This window comes from Canis aureus, chromosome 35 (assembly GCF_053574225.1).
Source record: "Canis aureus isolate CA01 chromosome 35, VMU_Caureus_v.1.0, whole genome shotgun sequence".
Lineage (NCBI taxonomy): Eukaryota > Metazoa > Chordata > Mammalia > Carnivora > Canidae > Canis > Canis aureus.
The window spans coordinates 29,643,510-29,669,668 of NC_135645.1; the positions used below are offsets into that span (position 1 = coordinate 29,643,510).

The 26,159-nt window shown below is 38.2% G+C and overlaps 1 protein-coding gene, 1 long non-coding RNA gene and 1 pseudogene across 4 annotated transcripts in view; 2 read left to right on the forward strand and 1 right to left on the reverse strand.

Moving 5' to 3' along the window:
* NSUN3 (NOP2/Sun RNA methyltransferase 3) overlaps nt 1-26,159 on the reverse strand; it is a 54,259-nt gene that overhangs the window by 12,593 nt on the left and 15,507 nt on the right. For 2 of the 3 annotated variants that reach the window (XM_077884295.1, XM_077884297.1), the window contains 2 exons: nt 20,410-20,564; nt 19,539-19,660 (listed from right to left, as the gene is read on the reverse strand). In XM_077884295.1, the coding sequence (XP_077740421.1) occupies nt 19,539-19,660; nt 20,410-20,564 (277 nt within the window). Of the gene's footprint in view, nt 1-13,741; nt 13,950-19,538; nt 19,661-20,409; nt 20,565-26,159 lie in introns of those variants that run through there. The other variant, XM_077884296.1, reaches the window with a different exon arrangement.
* LOC144305460 (uncharacterized) lies at nt 8,506-17,395 on the forward strand. The gene is made up of 3 exons (XR_013372470.1): nt 8,506-8,617; nt 11,500-11,616; nt 15,383-17,395. It is a non-coding gene; the product is annotated as an uncharacterized LOC144305460 (long non-coding RNA).
* LOC144305087 (ubiquitin-conjugating enzyme E2 N pseudogene) lies at nt 14,082-14,657 on the forward strand (annotated as a pseudogene).

The following is a 26,159-nucleotide window of genomic DNA, read 5'->3' on the forward strand; positions in this document are numbered from 1 at the left end:
TGCCACCCACCCTGAGGCACATGGACCTCTGCTCAGGTAAGTACGGAATCTGGGACAGGAAGACGGAGGACGCCACCCGGGACATTTTATCATCCCGGCTGTCCCAAATACTCCCTGCGGGCAAGGGGTGGCTGTACGCCCTGCACACCCTTCCCCTAAAGAAACCAGGACTCAGTGGGTCTGACCACAGGATGTACGACGACGGGATGCAAGCAGACACCCCGTGCTGGGACACAATCCGAGCTCTGCATCACAGATCAACATCTAAATCATAGTTTTAAAGAATCTTTCTTTTATAAAAAAAGATTTTATTTACTTATTCATGACACACACACACACACACACACAGAGGCAGAGACACAGGCAGAGGGAGAAGCAGAGCACGATGTGGGACTGGATCCCAGGTCTTCAGGATCGTGCCCTAAGGGGCTGAAGGCGGCGCTAAACCGCTGAGGCACCCAGGCGGCCCCAGTTTTAAAGAATCTTAACAAACTATACTCACTTGTTAGAACTTGTGAGTAGGGATCCCTGGGTGGGATCCCAAATTTTGTTTCCTTAACTTGAAATGAAAATATGCTTTCCTCAGAAGCTCGTTGATAACATGAGTACAAAACCAGCCTGCAAGGTTCATTTTCAGCCTTCATCTAACTCCACTATTTGATTCTGTCATTCATCCTCAGCCTTGAGAAGCACTGTCCCGCCGTGGCTTCCTGGACACTACTCTTCCTCTGTTCATGCCTCCTCCTCTGAACTTCCCATTGAGCCTCCTTATCCACCTCTCCTTTTCTTCCTATCCATTAAATATCAGTCATCCTAAGAATTTTATCCTTGGTTTACTTTATTTTTTTAAGATTCTTAAAGATTTTTAATTAATCTCCCCACTCAACGTGGAGCTCAAACCAGATCAGGAATTGTAAGCTCTACCAACTGAGCCAGCCAGCCAGCCGCCTCTCCTTGTTTTTTGTTTTTTTCCCTAAAGTTGGGTGTTTTACATGTTATGTCATTCAATCTTTCAATTAAATTTTGAGATATGATTATTATTCCCATTTTGCAGATGAGAAAACCAAGGCAAGAAAGTTCAGCAACTGCTACTCAGTAAACACCACTCAGTAAACATCCAAACCAAGATTCAAATCCAGACAACAGAGCTCTACAGCTCAAGCTGTTAACCAGGGTGTTATCCTTGATACTTTCTTATCCTCCCCACTCTAGAGCCAATCAATCATCAAGTTCTATTGATTCTCCATGAAAATTACCTTGCAAATCTTACCACATGTTCTATTTCCCTATCATTTGCTTCATTAGGGCCTTCGTCATCTAATTCTTTACCGTAAAATTTTTCAAATTAGTTTTCTTGCTAAGGGATTTTCTTATAAATCTTCCTTGTGTCCTCCAATGTTATTTCATCACAGGTTTTCCAACTTGTGACAAACACTTCTAATTGTTCCTCGATACCAGTTCTCACTTCCTTCTGTGGTAACATGATTTTTAATTGGATGTAGCTAATTTCCTAAACTGCTTTTCACTAAAGGTAGTCATAGGACTAAATCTGACCTCCAAGACGTGAGTAGGAGTAATGTGAGGTATGTTCTTCTGTTCCTCCCTACGAGTACAGATTAAACAGCAAGAGCTAGAATAGCCACCCTGGACCATGAGGTGCAAGAAAGGTGAGGCCTAGAGCCCTAATGACTGTGGGGTCTGACAAATGACTGCCAGACCAACCCTGAGAAACCTATTCAGGCTTTTACTTAAGTTCCTATTATTTTGAGTATCTCTTTTTGTCTATTTCTTTCTCTATTAGAGGAACAATTATTTTCATTTATACTGATTTTGGCACTAAATGTGGACTTGCTTTAGCAGAATCTAAAATGTAGAACTGGCTTAGTAAACAAGCAATAGAGGAGAACAGTCAAACAAGTAACTACTAGCTAGAAAGCCAGTGACTAATTCCATGTATCAACCTGACTGGGCCACTGTGCCTAGAAACTAGATATCTGATTAAACACTATTCTAGATGTTTCTGTGGCATTATTTGTGAATCAAATTAACACATAAATAAGTGAAGTTTAAGTAAAGCAGAATATACTCCATAATGTGGTCAGGTCTCACCGGGTCAGTCACAGTTGAAGGCCAGAACAGAACAGAAGACTGGCCTCCCTTGAACGGAGGGATACCAGCTGGTATCATTCAGACTTGAACCATGTCAACCCTTCTGTGCATCTCCAGTCTGCTGACTCATCCTACGCAGTTCGAACCTGCCAGCCTCTACAATTGTACGAGCCAATCCCTCTTCCTGTACATACACATATACCCAATGTTTCTCTGGAGAACCTAGGTTAATACAGCCAGTAACCCTAAGTATGCCATGGGATAACATTTAATACTGTTTATCATATCCTGGGAGACGGACATGCTAAACAAAGCTTATGTAACTCTAGGGTAAGTAGAAGGAAATCTCAAAATGGTAGTGCATGTTAAGGAGAAGGCTCAGAAAAGATCCTATGATTTGGAAGGAGAGACGAAAGGAATACAGCTCTGCTAAGGAAGGCTCTCTGCCCGGAGAGCATAATCTAAATTGACAAAGAATTCAGTAATTTGGGCATTGTTAGGTTTGAAAAAGTCAAATTCTATGCCCCAAAGTAAAGCACTGATAAAAAGATAACCCTGAAGAGGTAGCTCTTACAAAGATTAGACAATGGCCTCAAGCCTTGCTCAAACACTTCTGACTAAATGTTCTTAATCCAGATAGTGGGATTTAGTTCAAAAATTAAGATGTTTCTTTTGCACCTTATCCAATAAAATGGAACAAACTTTTGATACACACAATATAAATACATTTCAAAAACACTATGCTGAGAAAAAAATTCCAGAAAAAAAAAAAAGAGTACCTATTGTTTGATTACATTTTCACGCAGTTTGAAAACAGGCAAAGCTGAGCTATCTTAAGAGAAGTTAGAACAGTGGTTGCCTTTGGTGAGAGCAGCGCATGGACTGTAAAGAAGCACCAGGAATCATTCTGGGGATACAAATGCTCTATATTTTTGCTAGGGTTGTGAGTTACACATACCTTTGCAACTGTCAAAATTCCTTGAAGTGCACAAGTATAGCCTAGTGTACACACATCATCACAGATCCATGGGCTCTACTTGTAGGTGAGGTGGGGGCTAGGTCCTACAGCAATCCAAGCATCTCCTTCAGCTTCTATGAATTCTAGACCACGTTCCTATGCAGTTCTGTAAGGAAACGCTCCAGTCATTCTGCAGATCACCCGCAGCACCAAGATCAGACAGAGGCTGAGAGGCGGGAAGAGACCCAGGCAGGTTCTGGTGATAGAAGGACACGGTTCCTCTGTCCTTTTGCATTGCAGTGTCTTTGTTGTCTCCCACTTGGTGTGCTGCTTACTAGCCCTGGCTAACGACCAGGCCCACACCAGAAGCAGGGGCACAATTACACACAACTTCCAAAGATTGTTTAACCAGCTGCCATGGTAAGGACTCTATTCCTCTAAGATCCCGTGTCACTTACAGAGATTCTTCTCTGACCAAACTCTAATTGTCAGTCAGTGATACCTCTGCTCCTTGGAGAATGAGACAATGTGCGTAATTAACTCTCAAGGTAAGGAATCAAAATTCATTCTTTGCCTCATCTTTCTAGATGTTTAGCAAGTTCTAATGCTTTCATAATTATTTCCAGTTTCCTTTTGATTATCCTTTCATTCATCCTTCCAGATCTATTTCAAAGTTCATATACTCTATGACATTTTCACTGACTTCCCATGGAATCCTTTCCTCTTCTATTTTTCCCAAGCAATAAATTTTTAGCTCCTTGAAAATATGGTTTGTATTATATTCATTTTGTCTTGTTTATATACAGCACAACTGGAAAGTATGTTCTCAAAATGCATTTATTAAATAGTGAATGAATGAATGCTACCTTAATTAAAAGGCAGGTCAAGCAGAGAACTTTTCTGTATAAAACAAAAGGAACATATTTCACTGCAACTAACACTCAAATATTCTTAATAGCAAACAGCTCAAGAAATCTACCACTCTCATATTATAGAACAGATGGAAATGTAAGAGGCCAGAGGAAAAAATAATAAAGCTTTTGCCAAAAAGTTATTTATAAAAATGAGAAAGAAAGGTGTTTTTCCCCCCTTGCTAACAGGGATTGTAGACAAACTCCTAAATAAAGTAAAACAATAAAAAAAAAAAAATAAAGTAAAACAATCTGTAATGAAAGTTACTACATAGCAGTTGTGCTCTCAATTCTAATTGAGTGGAATAGTTTGGTAACTTTCAGTAGGTGAACTTGACTTTCCACACGGAAAACCATGGTCACTCCTTTAAAACAGAGATATGTGGTACAGTGATCTCGTGATTTATAATAATATATATAATCTATTTGGTCTTATTCCTTTTTCTGGCACAGGACTCCTAAAACCTTGATTTCCTAAGAGATGAGAGTGACAAAGGTATCTTTCGTTATGCGAATGAGATGACTTTTGAATACCAATTAGGGGTGGGCACTGGTTTCAGGAGGAACCAAACATGTAACCAGAGGGCTAAAATTTTCAGTCTCTGCCTCTGACCTCTAGGAAGGCAAGAGGGGCTGAAGACTGAACAACCGCCCACGGCCAACAATTTAACCAACGAGGCCTATATAATAAGGCCTCCATAAAAACCCAGAAGGATGGGTCAGAGAGCTTGTGGGCTGGTGAACACGTGGGAAAGCTGGGACAGAGTGACATGCACGGAGAGTGCAGGGAAGCTCTGTGCCCTTTCCCATATTCCTCGCCTTCTGCATCTTTTCCATCTGGATGTTCATCTGTGTCCTTTATCTTATTCTTTAATAGAATTGGTAAATGCAAGTGAATGTTTCTCTGAGTTCTGTGAGCTGCTCTAGCAAATCAAAATCAACAAGGAGGTCCTGGGAACCTCTGATTTATAAGTCCATTGGTTAGAAGCAAGGTGACAAATCTGGACTTGACACTGAAGTCAAGTGGGGACTTATGAAGTGTGGTGGGGACAGTCTTGTGGGACTGAGCATCACCTGTGGGATGTGGTACTCCAGGTGCAGAGGGTCAAGAACTGAATTAAACTTCAGGATGCCGGGATCCCTGGGTGGCGCAGCGGTTTAGCGCCTGCCTTTGGCCCAGGGCGCGATCCTGGAGACCCGGGATCCAATCCCACATCGGGCTCCCGGTGCATGGAGCCTGCTTCTCCCTCTGCCTATGTCTCCGCCTCTCTCTCTCTCTCTCTCTCAATGTGACTATCATAAAAAATAAATAAATAAATAAATAAATAAATAAATAATAAATAAATAAATAAATAAATAAACTTCAGGATGCCAAGCTGGTATCACAGAGAACTAGTTGGTGGTGTCGGGGGTGAACTTGCCCCCAACCACATTGCAATTGGTACCAGAATCCTTTTAGATGCCAAAAGTGCCATTAAAACATATTAAACAATGAAGGTTACCCCTGATACTATCTTTCTGGTAACCATAAGAGAAGTCTGACAGAGATAGAGTGGAGGGCAATCAATCTGATTTAAAAGGAAGGAAATAGGGACGCCTGGGTGGCTTACTGGTTGAGCATCTATCTTTGCCTCAGGTAGTGATCCTGGGGTCCTGGGATCGAGAGGAGTCTGCTTCGCCCTCTGCCTGTGTCTCTGCCTCTCTCTCTCTCTCTGTCTCACGAATAAATAAATAAAATCTTAAAAAAAAAAATAAAAGGAAGGAAATCCAGTCTTTTAAAAAAATTATTAATTTTATATGCAAATAGATTTTAATTACTATAAGATAATGTAACAAATGATAAAACCACAAGTTTAGCCAATTGTTATGAGGTCACAAAGCTTATATGTCTAAGCTGTTCCTTTTCTGTCTCCCCACAATCGTGAATGTTTTAATTCCTCTACTTTTTAAAAAAGATTTCATTCATTCATTCATTCATTCATTCATTCATTCATTCATTCATTTGGAGGGAGAGAGAGAGCTATGAAGTACAGGCAGGCACAGCAGGGAGAAGCAGAGGGAGAGGGAGAAGCAGACACCCTGCTGAGCAGGGAACCTGATGCAAGACTTGATCAGGATCCCGAGATCATGACTTGAGCTAAAGGCAAGACGCTTAACCAACTGAGCCACCCCAGTGCCCAATTCCTCTACATTTTGTGTCTTTTTTTCTTCTAAGTATTTCAGGGGTTTCTGTTTTATTTTTCCTTACCATTCCATATTTTTTTCCCCATGTTACATCGTTGGCTTCTAGTATTCATTTTGAATTTTTCTCTTTTTGTTCGTTTTCAACAGTTCCTATTTCTTTCATTTTTTTCATGGTCTGTTTCTTAACACTTTACCGTGTTTGTTATCAGTTTACTATTTCTGCTGGTAAATAGCAGTTTGGGCAAGGAAGCAAATACCACTATTATGTCCCATGACCAAAGAAAACATTAAGGTGAAAAGTTGAAGCTCATGTACAATCTATCAAACAAATGCAGATTCGAAATTAAATTTCAGGTAGTATATGCATCTAAAAACATAGATATGTCTAGGTTGATAGTTACCCAGTGCCATCATCAGTTTTAAAAGTATTATTTTACAAGCCTTGAGGGTACTCTTCACTCTACTCAGTCAGTAATCAAATTTCTAGATAACAAACTGTTTATTATCAAAGAAGTTCTGTAAATTCAAGATAAAGAAACCTGACCACAGCTCGCTATTTTCAGAGATACCATACCCAGCAGATTCCTTTGTCAGCATAAGAAACAAAAACAATGTTGGTAATTATCTCCTCTCCACCAGCAGTAAGTTTCTACCTTGAAGAAGGAATATTTTTTATACAGTATTTTTGTATATGGCAGAGCAGGGTATTACATGATGCTAGCTCCTCCTGAAACAGATTATAAATGGCAAGTTTTAACATATCTGTTATCCCATCTACCTGTGGGCCTTATGTTTAGTATACCTTTCTCATTAAAATCAGTATCGGAGAGTGGGCTAGGGATTAAAAGCTCTTTGTTAGGACTGAATGTGAGGAAGGCAGATTTGTATTGCTTAAGTTAGGAAGAGTGACAACAGGTTATATTAGGCCTGCCTTTGACATGGGATCTTTAATCTATGATCAAATATCATCTCTTCACTTATACAAAGAAAAAGAACTAAAAGTCTCTCAAGAAAACCACCAGAGTTGACTTAATTTTGGCCCATGGCAAATGTGCTTATAAATAAAGATAAATTGCTTATTGTTGATTTAAATGATTTTTTAAAGTTTTTTCAGACTTTTTTTTTTAAGTAACAAAAAACTTTCTTCCAATGACATCCTGTAAGCTTAAGCAGATGAAGATATCATGTGTCTAGCTGGATCTGCTGTGATGAACCATAAGGCTCTCCTGGTTATCCCTCTCCCTTCCTTCAGGATGGCCCCTCCAACAAAGTTACAAAATCCCTAGGTCTTTACAGAGCAAGGGTTAAAAACCACTATCCTAAATAATTCTTTAGAGCTAAACAAGGAACTGAGATAGCATATGTTCTCTGATCACAATAAAAATTTAAAAATTAAAAAAATTAAAATTAAAAAATAAGATAACCAAAAATATCCCCAAATGTTTGGAAATAGGAAACAAACTTACAATAAAAAAAGACGAATGAAGTTAAATACTGGATCCTGACAAGACATAAAAATTTGACAAGCCTCACAAAAATAAAGCAGGGACATCATTATAAATCCTGCAGACACTAAAAAAATAATAAGGAGATACTATACACAACTTTCTGTCAGTAAGTTTGTAGATGGATAAAAGGGGAAAATTACTTTAAAAAACTCTCATAAAACTGATTTTTAAAAGAGAGAGAGAGAGAGAGAGAGAACTGTTAAGAGTCCTGTAACCATTAAAGAAACAACTACATCAATGGTTGAAGATTTTCTCACAGAACTCTAGGCCCGTTACGGCTTCCACTGCAGTTTCTGCCAAATATTCAAAGGAAAAAAATAATTGCAATTTTCCATAAACCGTTCCTGAGAATATAAATGAGAATCTACTCCTTAATTCATTTTATGAAGCCACTATAACTTTAATTCCAAACTCTAATAAGACTATTTCAAAAATGAAAAATTATAAGCCAGTTTCACTTATGAACACATGAAAAAATCCCAAGCAAATATACAGAATCTAGAAAAATTATCTATATATTTCTATATATTACAGAATTATGAGGGTTTTGTTGAAAATCCAAAAGAATCTATAAATTTTTAGATTTAATAAATTTATCAATATTGTGAAATAACAGGAAAATGTCAAAGCTCTCTAAATCGATAGATAGATTTAATGTAACTCCAATTAAAATCCCTAAATGTTTCCCATAAAACTTGAAAAGCTGATTCTAAAAGGTATGTAAAGATGCGAAGGAATGGAAAATAGCCAAGATTCTTAACAAAGCAAAATGAAACAAACAAAAAGGGAACATTTGCGCCTACATATGACGACACTGATGCTATGGTAATTAGGTTAGTGCAGCACTAGCTGGAGGATCTGTGAACAAAGCAACTGAATAAACAGAAATCCAATGGATGTTACTGTGGACGTCTGATTTATGACAGGAGTAGAACGACAGAGTATCGGTAAGCGGACAGACTTTTCAATAAATACTGTTGAGGGGCGCGTGGGTGGCTCAGTTGGTTAAGCATGTGACCCTGGATTCCAGCTCAGGTCATGAGATGGAGCCCTGGGTGGGCCTCTGTACTCAGCGGGGAGTCTGCTGCTGACTCTCTCTCTCTCTCTCTGCCCTTCTCCCCATTCCCCCATGCTTTCTCTTCTTTAAAAACAAATATACCTTTAAAAAATAATAAAATTAAGAGCTGTTGGTACAATTAGGTATCCACGTGCAAGGTTACAAAAAGGAGCAAAAAAGGGAAGGTAGAAAAGAAAACAGATTCCTACCTCATACTACTGTGCAAAAATCAGCTGAGGTGTATCATAGACCTAAATGGAAAAGTTAAAACATAAAGCTCCCAGAAAATAACCCAAGAGACTATCTAAGGTATGGAAAGATTTCTTACACAGGACATACACAACGCACTAATCCTCAAGGAAGATACAGATAGGATAAGTTATTTAAAAAGCAAAAACCTCTCTTTGTAAAAACAAAAACAGAAATCCCAAAACACTGAAAAGAGAAGGGGAAGCAGCCAAGCCCCAGTACAGGGAAGACACCTACTCCCCAACGTCCACGACCCTGAAGGCATGCTTCAGGTAAACACTTAGGATACAACAGACGGAAAGAACCCGCAGGGCACAACCCCCGTGTCCCCGTTGCTCCTCCCCGCCCTCAAGGCTCGGGTGGGCATTTCCCCGCAGTAAACCCCTCCAGACGCTCCACCGGTTTACCTGAGCCTCTGCAAACCCACAGACAGGCAGCTAATGCAGCCACGCACAGCATCCACGGTTACTAGTTAAACTAGTGAGTGGAGCCAAAATGGAAAAATCACTATTCACGGAGCATCACACACTTTCTTGTTCTCTTGGACCTGCCCAAGCTCTGGCACAACAGGCCCTACCCCTTCACCTTTTTAACTGGGCTTCAGTGCACAGGATATAAAGGGGGAGGGGCCTTTACTTTAAGAGCCGTCTGGATAAGTGGACTCCATTTCAAGATTCAGATGTGGGACTAAATAAGAGGTTTCATCAGAGGCCCCTACTGGGGGTTTAGGGGTGAGCCAACACCCTGGATTACACTGTCAGATCAGAGTCTCACGAACCAGAGATCGTGCCCACTATCAAGCTTTACTAATACTTCCAAGTATTCGAGCAAATGACACAAAAGAGGCCAAGACACCCAGTGCGGCTCCCCCAGTCCTGCTTACAGCTCAGAATGTTTCTACTCAGATGGTAGAGGAGTTCTCTGAGCAAAGTTCACAGGTCCCCTCACACAATGGGGAGCATGTAGGTTATGTTCCGTCTCCACTACATCTCAGGGAGCTGAACGGCCTGCGTGACGTTCTCCAGGAAGCTGTGCCTCATAAATCTGGATCCTCGAATGTGTTTACCACGGGCCATCCTAAACAAGGATACTCTGCTCAAAGCATGCCATAAGTAAGGGTTCTCCTCTCAGCAACGAGGTCAGTTACCAACACGTTTAACTAGGTCACCCACTTTCCTACTTTCCGTGGGACTGCCTCCCTAGAAATCAAGAGAAATGGATCACAGGCCAGCTGCTAACTCCTTCCCCAAAGAGTTATCAAACTCTTGCCTGGATCATTGAAAAAGCTGATGTTTTAACTTCCACTAGGATGTTTTTGTACCTATTTTTGGTATTAATCAGATCCTATCATTAGAAAGTTTTTGATACTCCTAATTACCCAATAAATGAATGAATGATTTAACATGATGTAGCCATTTCAAAAGTATATTTTCAATGACTATTTAATAATTAACATGTTTATAATAAATTACATAGAAAAAGATACTGAATCATACATATATTACTATGATTTCTATTATTGTAATTACTATACGCAATCAAAGGAAGTAAGTCAATATAAGTTTCTTTCAATGAATGGCTTATTTTCTTCTTTTTATTTCTTTTTATATTTCAAATGTTTTATCAGACTATATTACTTCCACGTTAGGAAAAACTATTAAAATAAGTATCTCCAGTTTAAATGTTTTCTGTTGCTTATTTTGTAAAAATATAACTTGTTAAACTCACACCCCATTCTTGCTGCCTCTAAACTTGACTCTGTTACCACATTCTTGCCCCATTTTATGACAATTGCCTTGAGGACCCTGAGAACAAGGATCATTTTATTATTTTTAAAGATTTTATTTATTTATTCATGAGAGACACATACACACAGAGAGACAGAGAGTCAGAGAGGGAGAAGCAAGCTCCATGCAGGGAGCCCCATGTGGGACTCGATCCCTGGACTCCAGGATCATGCCCTGGGCTGAAGGCGGCGCTAAACTGCTGAACCACCCAGGGATCCCCCACAAGGAGCATTTTATATATATTTTAGTATCTGCAGTGCCTAGCAAAGTTCTGATGCAAAACTAATATTTAATAAATACTGGATAAATTGATAGATGATAGATGATAAAAATCTCATTTTCAAGATTGTATTTCATGTTGTCAATCTATACTTGAGATTTTTTTTTTTAAGATTCTATTTATTATTCATGAGAGACAGAGAGAGAGAGAGAGAGAGAGAGAGACAGAAGAAGCAGGCTCCTCATAGGGAGCCCAATAAAGGACTCAAACCCGGGACTCCGGGCTCAGGATCACAGCCTGAGCCAAAGGTAGAGGTGCAAACCCTGAGCCACCCAGGCGTCCCAATACTTGAGATATTTTTAATGTTGAAAATATAATAGCTACAAACTGTGGATATCTCCTCAACCTTCTGCAATTTCACTTAATGTGGAATATTCTATCTATACACTGTTAATGAAAAGATATATGTACTTTGCCCAAACAAATTATAGGTTTTTGTTTTTTTTTAAATTATAGGTTTTTAATCTGAGAATCTCTGACTCCTGCCATCTAACTTAAAGAAAAAAAGAAGAAAAAGGAAGAAGAAGAGGATGAAGAAAAGTAGTAGAAATAGTAGTAGTAGGATTAATAGTGGTATGCTTTTGTTTTCCGGATTCCAAACACATGATTAACTATATCATTATATATTTAAGGATATAATGATAGCACGCAGAGCTAACTGAATTAGCTAGCCTTTAAGAGAAACTGTATACATAGCCCAAACAGTGGTGGAAATCCTCCAGTCTAATAGAATTGTATGTCCAAAGATTATTTTCCCAACATGAACACATCAGTATTTTGGTCACTATGTTGATGAGTGATGAAGACTCATGCTCCACAGTTACTAGGTATCCCTTAGCTCAGCTCAAGAGCATGACAGAGCAGTCGCTGACGATTTTTTTTTAAGTGTTTCTTTTAAAACACAATTCTTGCAGTCAGAGTACCACTTTTAAAGGATAGTTATCTGGATGATTTATACAAATTTTCAGAATGTTACTGAATAATCTAAGCTTCCATTCTCAATGAATTCACAAATTGGATTTTACTTGTCAATTGGTAAGAAAAGAAAACCAGAAGGGGTCAGTATTTTAAATGTGATTGATTTTCTCTGAGGAAATGGATGACATGATACATTACTGCAATAACATACCAATATTTTTGTTATAAATCATGCTCTTCAGTTTGTGCTTTCCCACCTAAAAATCATGTAAACTTCTTTTGCACAAACACCATGGCCACTTTCAAAGAGATTACACGTATATTATTTTCAGCATATTTTCCCACTGTTTTTCCTAATACATTTAAATAAAAACAAGGCAAGAGAATCTGATTATGTAGTTTGTATATACATAGTATGTAACAGAAACGGTTGGTCTCAGGAATTATTTTGATAAATAATAAATATATACTTTCAAATGACACTCCCTTAATAGAACTGGTTTATGTTCAATTATTCCTTATAACATTGTCCCACATTCTCATCTTCTGCTATGGTTTTGGGGAAGATGTGTGAGAGAGTTGTGTATAATTTTATCTTCATGTTTTATACATTAAATAGAAGATTCTAATTTTTCCATTTCTGTATGAATAAATCAAAGAGTCCTCAATAAGTGTACAATGGCCTCATATGCTTTGGGATCTACCTCCTGTCATCACTGTGTCTTCCAATACGCTTTCCATGCTGAAAAAAAAATCAGGTTACATTACTATTTTCATGATTATATACATAATTATTTTTTTTAAAGATTTTATTTATGCATGAGAGACACAGAGAGAGAGAGGTAGAGACACAGGCAGAGGGAGAAGCAGGCTCCCTGTGGGGAGCCCAATGCGGGACTTGATCCTGGGACTTCTTATTTTTAAAAAAGAATTAAAAAAAAATTTAATGATTTATTTTTTAAAAGAATTTTATTTTTTAAAAGAATTTTTTTTAAGACTTACATATCTATTAACATTACTCTTTCAAAAAATGTAACATCAAGAATCTTCTATTAAATAAAGTATTGGGACGTCTGGGTGGCTCAGTTGGTTAAGTGTCTGCTTTCGGCTCAGGTCATGATCTCAGGGTCCCAGGGTCTAGCCCCACCTCAGGCTCCCATCTCGGCAGGGAGCCTGCTTCTCTCTCTCCCCCTCTGCTCCTCTCTCTGCTGGTGCTCCCTGTTTCTCTCTCAAATATTAAATAAAATCTTTAAAAATAATAATTATAAATAAAATACCAATTTTAATTTAGGTATCACATTCATAAAAATATGTGCCAGAGTAATATTTGGTTGTACATTGTTGTGTTCTCAAAAGCTAAAATTGCAAACACTATGCAGACTGCCTGATTAATATAAATATTAATGATATCTGGAGAGGTAAATGAATATACAGCCACAGAGGGCATAAAGTATCTTTGAGTACATATCTGTCAGCTGACAAATGCAAATACTAGTCTTCAACAAGACAGTACAAAAAGTTTTCCTTACTTGCCTCTCAATTATCCTTTCCACTCCTTTTCTCCTTTCTGAGTGCTATCTTCTGTTCACAGTATCAGCCTAGGCAATATTTGCTTTCTTGCTTTCTAATTGCTCTTTGCAAATGCAAATAAGCATCTACTATATCAATCCTTTATACTTTTGACCAAAACTCACACATAATATATTTACTGTCTTGCATATGTTTGATTTGAAATCTTTATTTCTTATTGTGGAATAAAAGGATTACCTTTTGTTAAAGGAAGGTAAGTCAATAACTAGGTGAGAAAGATTTCAAAGAAAGTACGAAACTCGAGGGATCCCCGGGTGGCGCAGCGGTTTGGCGCCTGCCTTTGGCCCAGGGCGCGATCCTGGAGACCCGGGATAGAATCCCACGTCGGGCTCCCGCTGCATGGAGCCTGCTTCTCCCTCTGCCTGTGTCTCTGCCTCTCTCTCTCTCTCTCTGTGTGACTATCATAAATAAATAAAATTAAAAAAAAAAAAGAAAGAAAGAAAGTACGAAACTTGAGCCCTGGACTTCCACTCGTGCGTGAGGCGAGGGGAGCCAGAGCAGAGGCCGAACTCGGGATCTGACTAGATGGTAGGCTGCCCCGCAGGATTATCAAGGAAACCCAGCGTTTGCTGGCAGAACCAGTTCCTGGCATTAAAGCAGAACCAGATGAGAGCAACGCCCGTTATTTTCATGTGGTCATTGCTGGCCCCCAGGATTCCCCCTTAGAGGGAGGGACTTTTAAACTTGAACTATTCCTTCCAGAAGAATTCCCGATGGCAGCCCCTAAAGTACGTTTCATGACCAAAATTTATCATCCTAATGTAGACAAGTTGGGAAGAATATGTTTAGATATTTTGAAAGATAAGTGGTCCCCAGCACTGCAGATCCACACAGTTCTGCTATCGATCCAGGCTTTGTTAAGTGCTCCCAATCCAGATGATCCGTTAGCAAATGATGTAGTGGAGCAGTGGAAGACCAACGAAGTCCAAGCCATAGAAACAGCTAGAGCATGGACTAGGCTATATGCCATTAATAATATTTAAAATCGATCTGATCATCAAGTGTGCCATCACTTCTCCTGTTCTGCCAAGACTTCTTCCTTTTTTGTTTGCATTTAATGGACACAGTCTTAGAAACATTACAGAATAAAAGCCCAGACATCTTCAGTGCTTTGGTGATTAAATGCACATTAGCAAATCTATGTCTTGTCCTGATTCACTGTTGTAAAGCATGAGCAGAGGCTAGAAGTACCATCTGGATTGTTGTGAAACACTTAAAAGCAGTGGCCCCTCTCTGCTTTTATTCCTTTCCCCCCATCATGGTTTGTATAAACACTGTGAATGAAGGTAGTTGTCAGGGTTAGCTGCAGGGGTGTGGGTGTTTTTCTTTATTATTATTTTTGAGGGGGAGAGGTAGTTTTATTTTAATTTTATGGGCTCCTTTCCCCCTTTTAATGGTGATCTAATTGCATCGGTTAAAAGCAGCTAACCAGTTCTTTAGAGTATGCTCTCTAGCCAAGTCTAACTTTATTGAGACACTGTAGATTGACAAACTTGATTGTTTGAACCAAAATGGGAACATTAAACATCACAGCCCTCACTAATAACATTGTGACTTTGCTGTCAAGTGTAGAATCCTTCCTTCAAGAAAAAGCTTGCGACCATTTTGTATGGCTTGTCTGGAAACTTCTGTAAATCTTATGTTTTAGTAAAATATTTTTTGTTATTCTAAAAAAAAAAAAAGTACGAAACTTCTTGTGTGTGACAGACAGAGCTATCCTTGATGGGAAAATTTATATATTTATATATTTTTTTCCACTTTCTGGGGTCAGGGACATAAGATAAAAGAGAAATTATGGCTCACACTATCATTTTTCTCTTCATCTTTTCAGCCACCAGACTTAGGGAATTAGAACCATTCTCTGTGCCTATCGCTTGGGTATCCCGCTCTTTCTCCATGATCATAACAACTACACAGCCAAGGAACCCAGAGTTTAACTACTTTTGGTGCTCCCAAATCTCTCACAAGACCAAGCATCGGGGACAGGAAATGGAGAGCAGCTGCTCAAGGAAAAGACTAGGAGATGGCTGGGGTGATGATCTTCTCCAACTAATTTCATGATAATGTACACCTGTAGTGATTGAGATGTCAGTTTTCCACCTTGTTAATATGCTACTTAAATGACACAGGGCTAAAGCCATTCCTTTTGGGGAATAAGATGATGGGAGAGAGGAGGAGTGGTAGTTGTTAGGGCATAAGTAGGAGCCTATGTGAGGTCTGTATAAATGCCTGACCTTCACAATGATGACTGAAATGTTAAATGATGTTAAGAGAAATTTGTTAATTGAGGGAAAAAAAAAAAAACTAAACTGAAACTAAAACCAAGCTTTGGTTATATAAAAGCAATATAATTGAAATAAATAATGGAAATGCTTTATGTTTATGCTTAATGACTATGTAGCACAACTGTGATTATATCATTTTTGGCAGATTAACTTTGCTATAAATTTAATTACAGATTTAAATTCTAAATACTCAGTCCTTGTAATTTAGTGTTTTTAAACAATTACTGACCTCCTTCTATGTATCAGACATCAAATTATGTATTAGCAGTAAAAAGAGTAAGACTATCCCTGTTCCCAAGGGGCTTATAACAGTCTTGTTGAAGAGAGAGATAAGTACTAGGCAAATATTAAGCAAAGAGACTGACAATATATATTTTAAATGAAAGTAAGGAACTGAAGAGAATATCAATCCTAGTCCTAGGGAGTCAGGTAAGGCTTCAATAAGATGTCAAAGCTAATTCCTAAAAAATCCGGAGTTAGCCAAGAGAAAGGGGAGGGTGAGTAAGAACAACTCTTAACCAAAAGGAAGAGGAAATGCACCGGCCTCAGAAATGACACCATAAGGTGAGTCTGAAGAACTGCTCAGATGGAACACAATGCAAGAGAAGTCCTGAGATGACAAGGCAAATGAAGTAAGAAGGAACCATATCCAGAGAGGACTTGAATATCATACTAAAGGATTTGAAATTTTAATGGTAATGGGAACCACTGCAGGATTTCAAAAAGGAGAATGACACAATCAGGTTCACATTTCACATCAGATTTGCTTTACTGTGAAGAGTGAAGTGAAGCTCACACCCGGAGACATGGAGAGCAGTTAGGAGCCAACTGCAATGATTCAGATGACGGATGCTGGTGGCTTAGGTCAGCTATCAAGGGTGGATAGAATTGGATGGACTAAAAAAAAATAAAAATAAATAAATACATAAATAAAAAAGAATTGGATGGACTTGAGCAATATGTAACAGGTACAACTGAAGCATCTTAGCGACGGACTGAGTATAAAAGCAAGTGGGGGGCTGAAGATGGGTTTCTGACGTAGGCAAATGTCTGATGGTATGGAAATTACTGAGACACAGAAGAGGAAAAAAAAGAGGTAGAATAATGGAGTTTCTATCTGATTTTTTGTTTTGTTGATTTTGGAGAGGACAGAAAAGCATTAGAAATTATAAGTTGCCTTCTTGACACATTAAGATTTATGTGTCCAGGGGGCTTCCAAATGGGGATATGTCACAGATAACTGAATATATAGGTCTGGGGCCAGGGAGTTTACACACATATGTGGGAGACAGCATGTTATATGAGTTGAAGCCATCAGATAAAGAGAGGAGAGCGCCAACATCAGCAGCCTAAGGAAACCCAGAAATTATAGGATAAGCTGCTTAAGAGTAAATTAAGAAAATAAGTAGGAAGATAATCAGAAAAACATATTATCACTCACAAAAATCAAAGGAAGAGAATATTATTATAAAAAGGAACAAGCAGGGACACCTGAGTGGCTGTCAGCTGAACCTCCAACTCTTGGTTTTAGCTCAGGTCATGATCTCAGGGTGGTGAGATCAGAGCCCCGGAGCCTTGTGTGAGGCTCTGAGCTCAACACAGAATCTGTTTAAGATTCTCTCTCCTCTTCCTCTATCCCCTCAAAATCTTAAAAAAAAAAAAAAAAAGAAAAAAGAAAAGAAAAAAAAAAAAAGGAGGGAAAATGCAGTCAACAAAAGTCCAATGCAATATGAAGTATAAACTGGTATAGCTATTTTAGAGAAAAATTCAATACACCTAAATGTTTGATCCTTAATTCCACTTCTTGATATTTAATCAAGAAAAATGTTAGTTTCATGTCCAATGAGATAAATCAAAGCGTGGTTTGTAAAAGAAAAAAAAAAGGAAATAATGTAAGTATCCAAAAAATAGAGGATTGAATAGAATATGACTGACGCTACTTAATAGTTTGCAAAAGTTGAAGAGAACAAAGTATATCTACAAGGAAAAACTAAGAAAAATTAAGTACAAAAGAAGCAAGTTTCAGAACAATATATACACAATGATAGCAGTTATTTTTAAATGTATTTCTCTATACACATGATAGTAAAAACAGCTATAGAAAAAGTCTGGAAGAGTGTACAACAGTTAACTCAGTAAAGAAAGCTGGTATTTGGTTGGGTCCATGGCAAAGGGGGCCTTTTGATTCATATTTATTGAGTTTTTTACAATGAAAATGTTTTCATGTAATAGTTATATAATAAAATACATCTAAAAATGCTATCAGAGATTAAGTAAAACTGAAAAATATTTATCAATTTAATGGGTCTTGTTTTTTTTTTTTTTTTAATGGGTCTTTAGTAACTTTAACAAGCATAAATTTGAGAAAATAAAGGGAACAGAAAACAGATTACAATGAATTGAGACAAAATGGGAGGGAAAGCAGTAGATAGAATAAAAAACAAAAAGCTTGGTAATGAACAGGGAAAAAAAAGAGGTGAAGGAGGATTTTTCATAAGAAAGAAAAATGGTATTCTTGGAAAGCCTGGTTATTTAATCGGTATTTTTTAAAAAAAGAAGACGCAATGCTAATAAACCATCATAAAACTTACTGTCTGTTATAAGGTATAGCCACAGCAAGGCCCAGAGTAGCTGGAATCATTAAGAAGCCAGATCAAGAAAGTTTAGATGAGAAAGAAATCTTATATCAGGATGTATGCAACATGCCAAAGCTAATAACCCAAGAGGTGCGGGGAGGGGTATAAAATTCTCAAAACATCTTAGGGTTTAGAAGAGGAAAGGCAGACACTGGAAGCATATAAACAATTTAACTGCCAGATAGGTAACATTTAGAAGAAGCCTCTCGTGGGCACTACCTGGAATAGCCGTATGAACTGATTTCATTATTTAGTACAAGAACAAGACTACATAGCACTTGGCTATAATACTTAGGTACTGACATGTATTCCTTGTTGTGCAACCGTCGGAAGGTGGACATAAACCTTGTTGTCAGCAGTGCATAAGAAATGTTAGTCATTCTCATTCCACATGTAAGACGTAACAGGTGTAATGCATCATTAAACTATAGTTTAAATATTCCAGATAATTTTTGCTCTGCATTAAACAACAGGAATTACTTGGGAGTAGGGTGTAAGTACAAATCTCTTTTGAAACCAGAAAAGAATGTCCCAAAATCCTCTGTTTGGAAACAAACAAACAAACAAACAAACAAACAAAAAACAATGCATCTCTTGGTGGTCACATGCTTCTGGAAAATTCTTTGAAGGTAGATAAGTGCTAACAATGAACTACGACTTCCTAGAAGCCTGACTCATTTAGAACAATGTATCCATTACCAAAAAAATACATCCTGGTCCAAAGCTACGATGCGGGGCACTGTTCAGGTTCTGGTTAAAAAATAGGGTGCTGAGCCCTGGGTTTGAGATGGTCCCGATATGCAAATAACTTTAAACCACAGTAAAATCACATGTGTTCCTTAAAAGACAATGGTACTACAGTACTACAATTCACTGAGGGGGCGGAGGAGGGGGCGGCAGGGCCTACAGCATGAGGGCTGAAAGGAAAGAGGTCAAGAATTTTCTGGATACAGCTTTTGGAAGAATAGTTACCAACTCCTACACAGAGACCCTCTGTTTGGGGAATTCTCTGTGTCATGGCGTGTCATTAGAAACCAGAATAAACTGTTTTATGAATAGCCCTCACCTTAGGAGTTCTATCTGCAGAACAGGCAAATTCCTCCTTTGGCTTATCCTACAGGCTGCCTTCTGAGAATCTGAAGAGAACAACCAACTCCGATCATTGGAACATGGAGCATCAACTAACACCTAGAGGAAAAAAGGATATATAATGCACATGTGCACTGAAGATACAGTCTCAGATGCAAGATACATGGAGTAGTCGTGTAAAACATGACAAAAAACAGCTAATAAAGACATCTCTTTCAAAATCAAAAATATACTATAGTAAATTCTTCATGACATGTCTTCACTAATACTTTACATGAAAATTCCCTGCACACTTTTAAGGTTTGTTTTTTTGGCGGGGAGAGGGAATAGGAGGACCAAAAGTCTACTAATGTCTACTCATATTTCATATTCTTGACGACTACAGCAAAAGCTTCTATAAAAGTTACTCATTTTAAACAGACATTAACATATTTCTGAACTCTCAGCATTTATTTTTGAGAAGTAATATTTCAATTTTGGTTTGCTGAAATGTTCTCTTTTTCTTCAACTGTCATACTCAGATAGAAAATGTTTCCAAACTAAAGCAATATAGTGTCTACGTTTGTGCACTGACCCAAATAATACCGGATCTTTTCCTGAGTATCTCTGAGGTACCTGGAAATAAAGAAAACATACAATAATCCCCAATCCCAATGTTACTGCTTCCTTTGAAGCATGCTGAGCATCCAGCAAAAACCGCTTCCTTGTTCACTTTATCAAAATTTCCCAGAGCACCAAGAAATTGCACTAGGCTGTGTCTGGAAGCAGATGGAAAACAACAACAACAAAGCAACGTCACAGCGGGACCACTGGGAGCCCGTCAGTTTGTCACAGTGTAATAACAGTACCTTGTCAAACGTTCCTGGCTGCGCATCTCCCAGGTCTCTGCCGTCCAATTCAGACACTTTAATTACATCTACCAACGGCTGTGGGATGAAAGATTCTAACGTCTGCTTCAGCCACCTGAATCTCAGGCCATCGTATTCGTTACAGTGAAGATAACCTAGGTATCAAGGATTAAAAAGTTTTAAAATGGATACAATGGAATTGCTAAGTTCCTACTTTTTTTGAGCAAATAAATTTCAGAAAGAAACCAATTCATCATAACTATGCAGAAATAGGGTACAAAGGGAAATACTACGATTATCTTTGGTTTTAAAAACAGCAACACACACAAACGCACAGTAGTCATGCCTACACAGCCTGTCGGAGCTTAGCCCAGTTACTCCTCCAAATGTAGTCATGGATTCCTAACGATGTGCTACACAACCAACACCTCAAACCCACAGTGCTCCCCACAAAGCTCTTAAGAGCAAGTGCTCTGTTACTGGGACAGAACATTTTCATTTTAAATAAAAGAAGGTACACAGTATGTGGAAAAAAGCATGTCAAGTGCTGCTGGCTCTACGGTAAGACATGGGCTCAAATCAGGAAGTGACTCGGGAAGTTACTTAGCTCTCTCTAAGTCTCAGTCTCCTTACGTGTAAAATGGGGATTGTACCTAGTGAAGGGGTTCAGAACATGCCTCTCCAAAATATGCCACTTCGGCATCTTATTTTGAGTTAAAGGCACTTGAGTAACAGATGCAGGAAGGACATTTCTACCTTCCTTTCTCTTCCCAGAAGGAGATACTCTCCATATACTACAAGGAAAGAAATACCTTATCACCAGAGATGGGGAGTCGGTCCAAGAGAAATCTATTTAACAATATGTTAAAAATCCTTCCTGTCTTCTCCCCGACATATTTTAGTTATTTCCCACAACTGGCACTCTACGTTCAACCTCGTACATAAGCACTCATGCTTGACCACTTTTGTGGATCTTCCATTTCCTTGTGGCAACTCCCATGTACATGTAAAATTTTACTAAACAAAATTTGTGTGCTTTACTTCCACTAATCGGTTTTTTGTCACTCCCAATGAGAAACCCTAAGAGGACAGAAGAGAAATTTTATCTCCCCTACAACAGCTACCTTAAAAATTGGTTGCTAAGTTTAAATGTGATATTTTGATGACATATCTAAGCATAGGACTACAAAGGAGTAATAACAAATGTTCATTTTACTTACCAACAATTCCTGAGCCCTTACTCTGTGCTAGACATTGCTCTAAGACTTTACATGTAGGGACACATTTAGTCCTCACAAACCTATGAGATACGTTTACTGTTGTTTATATTTTACTGATGAGGAAACCTAGACCATAAGCCCAAGTTCACAGAGCTACAAGCCCCTCCATATATCAGAGCCCGACCTGCCCTTAGGCATCTCTTAAGCACCATGCTGTACTCCTCGGTTCAGAAGGCACATAGCAACAAAAAATAAAAAATTAAAAATTAAAAAAATTAAAAAAAAGAAGGCACATAGCAAAGGGGTTCATTCCCTAACCTGTGAAATAGTTATCCTGTCTTTCCTTTATTTAAATACATATGTATATGTAATATTTATATGTATTTATTATGTAATATGAATTATGATATATAACGTACACATACAAGCATATTTTTAAATGGTCAAAAGTAGAACATAAAAAAAAAATCACCTGGAACCCAGTCTTCAGATAGCCATCTAATACTTCGGTAATCATACTACCATACCACATCCCTTCATGTGTATACCTATATATAATCTATATAAATGGAATTATATATTTCCAGTGTCATTTCTTCATCTCATTTTTTACGTACTCTCTCTACCAACTGCCCACCTACCCCATCAGAATGAACCTGAATTATAAACCCATATATATGCCAATACTTTAAAGTCAACTGACAGAAATATAAATAATTTTTAAAGGTTACTAAATAGTACATGAAATGGATGAGCCACCCTTTACTCATCCAGTACCAATCACTGGGCATTCACATTGTCATCACTAATAAAATTCAACTAACATCTTTATACAGTTGTCCTTTCATAATATGTTTTTATTATTATGAGAACATTCCAGAAAAATGGATAGGTTTGGGCAGGGGAATTTTTACTTTTAGTATATTATCTCATCCCGTCACCAAACTCCCACAAGACGTGTTCTTATTAATAGTTTGATGTGGGATGTGATGTAGTATAATAATCTCTGATCTCTAACACAAATGAACATCTTTTCATTTTCTATTTGCCATTTGGTTTTGCTTTTCTGTCAATGCCTATTCTTACCCTTTGCCTTTTTTTTCCTGTTGCACTATTTGTATTTTTCTTACTAACAAGTAACAATATTTTCATTGTATGAATATTAACCCTTTTTCTGCCATCTGATCTGCAAGGGTTTCTTACATTGTCTTCTGAATTTATTTGTAGTATCTTTTTTAATTCTTATATTTCACGATTTTTAAGTCAATCATATCACTTTTATAATTTCTAGGTTTTTAGTCTTTTCAACCACTAGATCTTCAGGTCTGATTCAGCTCAACATTCACACAGGTCATGTTTTGCATCGTCCTACAAAGGACAGAAACCACAGCTTGCTGAGAAGGAAGGGTGACACATTCCTCTTTCACGGAGCACCTTGTAATTCGGTAAGTTGGTAATTTAGGTGCAAGAAGAGAAGATTCACGTTGGGCAGGTGTAGGAGCTGTCCTGACTTAAAAGCTTCATGTCCCACAGGAGACATCTCTTCTAACAACTCCAAGGGTGCAGCTTCTGGATGCCCATGAGGGATGCCCAGTTACCAGAATCACTGTACTCAGGAAGGCCCAATCAAGGCCTCCCCATCAAGTCTCTGGAGCTTATTTATTCTTTTTCCCAGTGCACATGCATTTTAACAGAGTCTTTTTTATCATGAGTAATGTTGCCTGGAAACATAGTGACAATCTGTCAGGTTACCAGGGAAACAAAGCTAGAAAACCAAATGAAGGTGAAATTCTAAAGTAGATGGGGAGATATTTTTATAAACCTTTTGCTCAAATATCTGTATGAATCTATAGATAATATACGTATCTACATGTATAAATATATATAAAATATTTACATGTATAAATAATGTTGAGGGGGAAATATTTTTATAAACCTTTTGCTCAAATATCTATATGTATAAATATATGCACATCTACATATCTATACATGTCAATATATATGTTTTCTCTGATTGTCACTCCCTGATTAAAACGTTTAATGATTTCCTGTCATCCATTAAAGTTCAAACTACTGATTCATTTCAAGGTTTGTGGTAATGAGACCTCAAGACAACCTTTCAATTTTAACCTCCCACTATTTTACCAACATGCTCTGTGCTCCACCATATTTGACTCACTTGTCCACTTCTCATATATACTCTGAACCTCTCCTATAGTACTTCATAGTTTACCTCATGAGATGTTTGTGTGCACTGCTTACCTTTTCTACTACCACTGCACCACAATTTTTATATAGAAGGCACTTGGGAGATGGCCTCAATTTTATTGGGGGCAGGGAAAGGAGTAGGAAATCACCTTAAGGCTGCATTTGCACAGGTAATATACTTAAAAAAAAAAATTTAGTTTATGTGTTTATTTCAGGGGCTTTTGGAAGATTTGCTAATGCAGCTTATGGACAGTTGTCTAAAAGCCTGAATTCACTAGAAAAAGACCTAAGGCAAAAGTTTCTATTATGGAGGAGATGCAACCCCGTGGAAGCTAGAGAGAAAAAAGGAAGAAAATCATGCCAAGAGGGAACACAAATATAAGAGGGTTTGCAATCAAGCTGGCTACAGCACTGGTCAGCCTCTCAGGATACGCTGATAGTCTGAAATTGCTGAGTCTTGGAAGAAACTTTGGGGTTTAGCGGAGTGGGGAGGAAGAACAATTAATCTGCAGATCTTCCTGTCTCCCGCCTCTCATTGGTTGAAGCCCATTCCAAGAGTTGGTAACTCCCACACACTTCATGTTTGTGCCACATGGCCCCTACAGGCAAGTGCTAAGGAAGCCAGAGAGTCCCAAGGCCAGTCACCGCAACCAGTCAGGTGTAGAGATTTCCACTCGGCGGCCACCTGGAGGCTCCTCAATTCATGGCAGTTGTTAACATCAGCAGCAGGTAACTGCAGGAACGGCAGGAATCTTTTCCAGGGTTTCTCCAGTCTGGAAACAATTCAAGTCTCTCAAGCCTTTAAGTAAGGAATGGGAGCAAACATGACGCCTAACACGACCGTGGTGGAGCATAAACTGGGCCAAGAGAGCTCCCCAAAGTCACACCTTGTCCCCATCAGATACTAAGAGATCCAAAGGAGTCTTAATTATTTTTCATTCCACTTCTCCTTTTTTCTGGTTTAAATATTTTATATTCCATTTCTATTATTTTACTGGTAAACCTAAAATTTTTTTTAAAGATTTTATTTATTTATTCATGAGAGATACAGAGAGAGAGAGAGGCAGAGAACCAGGCAGAGAGAGAAGCAGGCTCCATGCAGGGAGCCCGAGGTGGGACTAGATCCTGGGTCTCCAGGATCACGCCCTTTGCCAAAGGCAGGCACTAAACCACTGAGCAACCCGGGCTGCCCCTAAACCTAAAATTTTTAACATGTATATGTAAAAAAAAAGTCTAAAGTGAGTCAACTTTACCATTTTTCCTAAAAGATATAAGAATCTTTTAATTCTCCCTCCTAAGCTAGATACTAATGTTACTATATATTTGGGTTTTATCTGGGCTCACATTTTTTAACTGCACAAAAAACATTATCATCATTTTCTTCTATAGTCATTGACTTTTAGATTTTACCCCTCTATTTCCCATCTTCTTTGTTCTGCATTTCTTCTTGTTATCTTTCATCATCCATTTACAATGGCTTTCCTTTTTCCTGAACCACATCTTTCAGAATCATTCATGACAAACTTACACTCTCTTTTTGTCTAAAATATAATGTCCATTTCACTTTTGCTCTTCGGGGATATTTCAGTGAACGTATTTCTGGATTTATAGTCATCTGTTCTTAGGACATTGAAAGCATCATTCCTCTGAATGCTAGTTTCCACTGTTACTCTCAAAGGTCAATCCTGTCTGTTGTCTTTTGAAGGTAAGCTGTCCTCTCTGGCTGCTCTTAAGATCTTCTCTTTATTTTCAGAGTTCTGCAACCTCATTATAATGGTCTGCACTGGCTTAGTTGTGCTCACACAATTTCAGAGGGTACTTCCATTCCTCCTCCAACACCAAAGTTGAAGACAGATGGTTCTTTCAGTCCCTTAGGACAGGACTATTTCTTCTTAGTTTACCTTACATGGAGGGTATACCATTTTGGAATCTCAGCTTTCTGTAAGCTAACCTCCTAACAGATGCTCTCTTGGGCAGGCTTTGTCTTTGTATTTTATTCCCACATTTTCATGAAGCAATGAAAATCAACATGCAAGTTTTTTAGGTTAAGCAAATGTTCACAAGTGAAAAACTAGCTTTGATGCTCAAATGATCTTCTATGTTCCCATTATCTCTTAGATTGTGATCACTATTTGGAGATTACTTAATGCATTTAAAAAGATTCTGTTTTTCTTTAACATTCTATCCTACATTTTTTAGTTGTTTTTAAGCAGGAGGGTTGGTTAGGAGACCTAATTTGTCGTTCTGCAAGAAACCAATTATTTCTGTATCCTTCACAGCTCCACATCTACCATTCAAGGCCTTGCACACATAATGTGTGCT